The sequence below is a fragment of the Equus quagga genome, chromosome 17 (assembly GCF_021613505.1).
Source record: "Equus quagga isolate Etosha38 chromosome 17, UCLA_HA_Equagga_1.0, whole genome shotgun sequence".
NCBI classification, from domain to species: Eukaryota; Metazoa; Chordata; class Mammalia; order Perissodactyla; family Equidae; genus Equus; species Equus quagga.
In genome coordinates, this window is record NC_060283.1 from 7,579,704 (window position 1) to 7,585,325 (window position 5,622).

The 5,622-nt window shown below is 61.2% G+C and overlaps 1 protein-coding gene across 3 annotated transcripts in view; it reads right to left on the minus strand.

Annotated features, from left to right (window-relative positions):
* Nucleotides 1-5,390, minus strand: part of SLC22A11 (solute carrier family 22 member 11) — a 15,700-nt gene extending 10,310 nt beyond the window's left edge. For 2 of the 3 annotated variants that reach the window (XM_046643040.1, XM_046643038.1), the window contains exons 1-5: nt 4,724-5,390; nt 3,906-4,009; nt 1,722-1,876; nt 1,450-1,618; nt 55-178 (exon numbers count right to left, since the gene is read on the minus strand). In XM_046643040.1, the coding sequence (XP_046498996.1) occupies nt 55-178; nt 1,450-1,618; nt 1,722-1,876; nt 3,906-4,009; nt 4,724-5,116 (945 nt within the window). In that variant the 5' untranslated portion in view covers nt 5,117-5,390. The remainder of the gene's footprint in view (nt 1-54; nt 179-1,449; nt 1,619-1,721; nt 1,877-3,905; nt 4,010-4,723) is intronic. The other variant, XM_046643039.1, reaches the window with a different exon arrangement.
* Nucleotides 5,391-5,622: the final 232 nt, after the last annotated feature.

Consider the following 5,622-nt stretch of genomic DNA (forward strand, 5'->3'; position numbering starts at 1 on the left):
GTGTTCTTTCCCGGTCATATCCCACACTCTAGGACACGAACAGTGGCATCTCACCTCTGTGGTCAGTGTCTTTTTGGCTTCCTTGCGGCCATTTATCCTGGCCACCTTTCTGAGTTCCTGAAGCGCTTGGTCTGGTTTGCCCGTGATAATCAGCCACCGGGCAGACTCTGGCAGCCACCTGTTAAGGAAGCAGGCATTTGGCCTGGTCCTTGCTCTCCTATGCGTTCTGGGCGCTCCCCCCAGGTCAGGGGAGGGGGTGGGGGGCAGCAGACCCTCCAGCTGCAATGGGAGTGAGGAGAAGGCAGCTGCTTCTCCCTCTGTACCGCTAAAGCCAGGCTGGAAGAGGGACAGTCCTTGACGGTTTCAGAACAAAGATGAGCCCTGATGCCTGCCCACCCTCTTTGCCTGCTCCCCACCGTGCGGCCCCATCTGGCTTCCTGGCTGCCAGAAGCCTGCCAGCCCGAACCTCTCCTACAGCCAGCACACTGGCTGCCTGGACATGGGGCGATTCGGGGGCCATTTCTATGACAAAAAGCTCACATCATGCTGATTTTTTTCTAAAACATCCCCAGTTGAAACCAAGTTGTTTTATAAAAGTCTCTGCTTCTCCCCGGCCTCAGGGACAGGTGGACAGAAAGCAGCAGCTCCCTGGGGGAAGGGACAGAGTTTTCCCCGCCCACAGGAACTCAGCCCTGCCTGCAGAGAAGTCAAGAACTTCCAGAGGTTAAAAGAGCCAGCCTTCCTGGGCTCAAATCCTGCCTCAGGCGCTCACCAGCTGTGTGGCCTTGGGCAAGTCACTGAACCTCTCTGGGCCTCAATCCCTCAACTGAATATGGCCATAATGCTATTGCCTTCCTCATTAGAAGTATTAATATGCATCTGGTGTTACAGTAGCACCTGGGATGCATCCAATTCATGCTAGGGTGTCCTAATAAATATAATTATGGGATGTCTTCCTCCTCACTTACTCGTCCTGTTGATACAATAAAACTCTGTGGTCAGTGGCTTTTGGTCTGTTCCATTTGCTGATGTGTCCCCAGTGCCTAAGGCCATGTCTGGCATGGGGCAGGAGGGCAGTAAATATTTCCGTGCCCCGTGCTGGGCCTCACTGATTCAGGTGCCCACAGGCCGGACGAGTGAGGGGAAGGAGGGAGGTGGTGGAGTAGGTGTCGACGTGGGGAGGGCGGCGCCCTCAGCCTCAGCCCCAGAAGCCAGTGGGCTGGAGGGGAACCTCCGACCTACAGCTAAAATGCCCACCCTGGAACTCTGAAGCCCCAGGATGTCTCTCCCCAGGGAGGGCTCTAGTCGTGTCTGTCCCTTCCGTGGCTCTCGGCATCTTGGGAGCCGTGGCCAGCCAGGATGGCGGGGGTAGGGGGCCTCCTCTCCCCCCGGTCTCCCTCTCATGCAGGAATATTCTCCCCAAGGGAAAAGGCCCCACACTGTACCGACCAGGATGTCAGGAAGGTGGCAAACATGGGCACTGACACGGCCAGCTGGAGGGTTCGCCAGTCCCGCAGGAAGAAGGCCAGGCCACCCAGGGCTGTCTGACCCAAGCTGTAGGTGCATCCCAAGATCGTCAGGGTGACAGCCCTCCTGCGGGTAGTGGTCCACTCTGCCACTGGAGGACGATGCAGACGCACGCCGGTGAGGGCCCCATGCGGCGGCCTCGGGCCCCCTCCTCCCCACACCCGTGGCGGGAGCAGGCCAAGCGAGGGACTCACTGAGTGTTGCTGAGGTCAGGATGATGCCAGCCAGCCCAAAGGCACTCAAAAATCGGAGGGCGCAGTAGACGAGGAAGCTGGGGGCAAAGATGGTGCTGGTGCTGGCCACGGCCATCTGCAGGCTGCACCAGCAGAGAAGCGGCTTCCGCCCCAACCTGTTTCAGGAGGAGACACCGTGGGGGTCTGGAGAGGGGCCCTAGGGACGTGCGCATGGAGGCGGGTGCCCGCCCTCGGAGGGTTCTAGAAAGCGGGGGGCGCCGGCTGGAGCCCAGCATCTCGCCGCATCCCCCCCACCTCCTTCCAGGAACACCCAGGAGTGTGTTGAGATGGCACCTGCTGTAAACAGGGCGGACGCCTTGCTCTCAGTGGGCAGCATAGCCACACGGTCAAGAATGGCTTTGGCCTCGAATGCCTTGGTTCGAGTCCAGGTCTGCCCTTCCTGGGTGACCTTGGGCACGTGGTTCAATGTCTCTGAGCCACAGTTTCCCCATCTGCAAATTGGGCGTCTTCCTGATGACGCGCCTCACAGGGTTGTTGTGAAAAGCAAGACAGTGTGCGAGGGGATGGGTGTAGCCAGGGGGCTCAGTGAGCATGGCCTTGGGCAAGCCAGCCAGCTCCTAACCTGTGTGTGCATGGAGACGGGGTCCCAGGAGACCATGCAGCAGGGCCCCCAGCACGCACTCCCTCTGCACTGCCGCCCCGAGGCGAGCTTAGCTTGCACCGCTGCCGGCATTTAGCTAAAGGATGTGTTGGTCAGTGGGAGAGATGTGGGCAAACCTCGGCCTGGCCTGTGTGAGCAGCGCCCGGGAGCAAGGACCTGGCCCAGACCTGGCCCACGCTCCGTATGTCATCAACCCGCTTAACCATCACAACAACCCCACAGGGGGGTGCTAGGGTCCCCACTTCCTGGAGGAAACTGAGGCACAGAGAAGCGCCAACCTGTCTTCCAGGAAGCTAGGATATGCAAGGCAGGGTTGCAGACCCAGAGCCTGCATTGCCGGGAGAAAGTCAGGAAGCATTGAGCCATTCATGAAATAATGCTGGAGCATGTGCCCCTGCCTTCCGGCAGCCCAGTCTCGGGGGACACAATGAATGGCTGAGCACGTGAGCGAGCAGGTGCCGTCACAGTTAGGTGCTGTGATGAGGAGAGCAGGCAGAGCCGTGGGACCCTCGGGACCCAAGGCCAGCAGGGTCTCCAGCTCAAGGCCAGGAAGGCCTCTCGGAGGAGGCGGTCGCCACGGAACTCTGCGGCCAAGCACTGGCGGGGCTGCTTCAGAAGGGGTTGTTGTGGCTTCAGGGGAGAAGCCAAGTGTCAGGCGGGGGGGGTGGGGACCAGTGGGCTGGCAGAGACTGTCCTCTGGGATGGCGGGGCCCCAGAGGACCTCGGGCAGGGCATCAACCAGACCCACATTCCAGGCTTTGCAAAGTCACTCTGCGCACTGCAGCATGAGGGACGGCCACCGCCGAGGGGAGGCAGGGGACCCGCGAGGAGGCCTGGCCTGCCAGGCGGGAGATGGTGGTGGCTTGGACAAGAGGACAGCATGGAGGAGGGGTGTGGGGTTGAGAGTTGGAGAGCCGTGGTCCATGTGGGGAGCCCCCAGTGGAAACCCCAAGTAGGAGGTGGGTTCCCGAGAGGAGGGGCGCGATGTGGATGTTCTCAGCTCTAGAGGGCGGTACCTCCCACAGGAGGAGCACACAAAGGGAGCAGAGAAGGTTCTGGACTAGGTCCTGGGTGCTCCACCCCAGGAGGAGTTCCAGGGGGAGGAGGGGGAGGAGGGAGAGAGTATTTCTGTTTCATAGCGTGTCATGTACTTGGAGTTAAAAGAAAGAGGGGTCTGTCTCTGCCCAGAAGATGTTCAGCTCCCTGAGGTCAGAGGCTGCACAGAGCCTGGTACTCAGTAAGTATTCAATAAAGGCTGGTGCAATCGCTGAAGGAGGGAGTGTTGCGGACAGAGCGAGTGTTCAGGGCAATTTCCCTCGGCACAGTCTAACCCGGCATTGAGGTTTGGATGTTGAGTTCTTGGGTGTCACTGTCCCCTGGAGACCTGGGACTCCCGGCCAGAACCTGGACCAAGGGAACCCCCTCTTAGGGAACACGGCCGTTCATTTGGCATTTCTGTGCTTCTGTCCCCACGACGCTCAGTCTGCGCTGAAGGAGCCAGGTCGGGGTGCGGAGGTACTCACCAGTAGGAGAGGAGGCCGCAGGCAAAGGATCCCACCAGGACCCCAGCCATGAAGATGGACTGGCCCAGGGGCTTCAGGCCCTGGTTGTCACACACCAGGCCCCACTGGAAGAGAAGGAAGTCCGTGACAGCCTGGCTCGGGGGATATGGAACAGCATGGCCAGGGCGGCAGAGAGAGGTCCCTGTCAGGAGTTCCCAGCCAGGACGCTTGGTCAGCCTGGCTCCTGGGGGTCTGGCCACCTACAATGGGGTCCCCAGATACCCAGGGCCAGGCGACAGAGGTGGAAGGTGTGTGCTGACAGCCAGCTGCATGGCACGAATGTGACACAACTCAGCTCTGAGTCAACAGGGAGACGCCCGTCCCAGGTGGACGGTGGGGGGGCGGTGGTCAAACCACAGGGCTGGGATTCTAACTCTGCTGGTTCCTGGCAGGTGGACCCGGGCAGTCCCTGGCCCTGGCTGAGCCTGGGTTCTGTCCAGAAGGGGGCCTTGCCGGTGCTCCTCTCTCGGGGCCAGGAGGCTGAGCACGTGTCACTGGGACCTCTTCAGCGCCTCCCACCCAGGGCCGGGCAACCGGCACCTGAACATCCCCCCAGGTTGACTGATTCCGAATTTGCCAGAAGGTAAGCTTCTTGAAGGCTGCTGGTTCATCCTATAACCTGACCCCAGATCAGAATCCCGGCATCGTAAGCAGTTAGTAAACACACGTTGAGGGGGTGGCATATCATGGAACGGCAGTGGTGACGGGAGCAGTCTCACCTCCAGTGATGGGCGCCCGGAGGGAGGAGAGCCGTGGGGCTGGCCACAGGAGGCCCTTACCTCGCTCACAATGGTGGAGGTGAAGGTGCTGAGGTCGTAGACCCAGCCGTCCACGCATGGCTCCGTGGCAGCCTCGCTCCAGTTAGCGGCCGTGGCATTGGGGTCCAGGAGCTGCCACTGCGGTTGGCGGAAGCGGCGACACTGGTGGGGCCCCTGGCTGGGGCCCAGGGGGATGGAGACGGTGAGGAGGGCCTCGGGGGTGAGGTTTGCAGGGGTCTCAGAGCCGTTGTCCAGCATGTGGACCCAGCAGCGGTGGCCCGGGACGGCGGCCGAGAAGTTCTCCAGGAGCAGCTGGGAGGGCAGGAGGACGGAGACAAGGAGGAGCGTGAAGACCTGCAGCGTCTGGAAGAGGCCCTCACCCCCGACCTGCTCCAAGAGCTCGGAGAACGCCATGCAGGGAGCTGCCGGCGCCTGGGGCCGGTCTCCGGGGGCGGTCAGGGAGCCAGAGAGTGTCCCGGAGCCGCTGCAAGTGCAGGGTCCCCGGCCACCAGGGGATGTGCCCTGGCAAGCCCTCTCTGGCCGCGGCAGAGGTGGGGCAGCTGTCCAGCGACTGGTCACGCCGGTCCTGAGGTGCTCAGGAGCTCCTCCTCGCCCTGTTTCAGGGGTGACTGCCTGGACGCCCCACTGCTCTGGAGAGGGGACAGAACTCACTGTGCCCCGGCTGTCTGGGACATCCGAGTGGCCCTCACTCTCCAGCACCAAGAGTGAAAGGTCAGGTTAATTTTTAAAAAGTGATACACAATGCTGGGATGTTACTGAACGATAGTGGAGGAGGAAATATTAGCCGGGCCGGCATGTCGGGGCCTCGTTAAAGTTTAACCCCAGTGCGGGCTCACCGGCGGAGAAGCAGGTTCAGCTACCGAGAGAGGCCTCCACAGCTGCTCCCTGGACGGCTGATG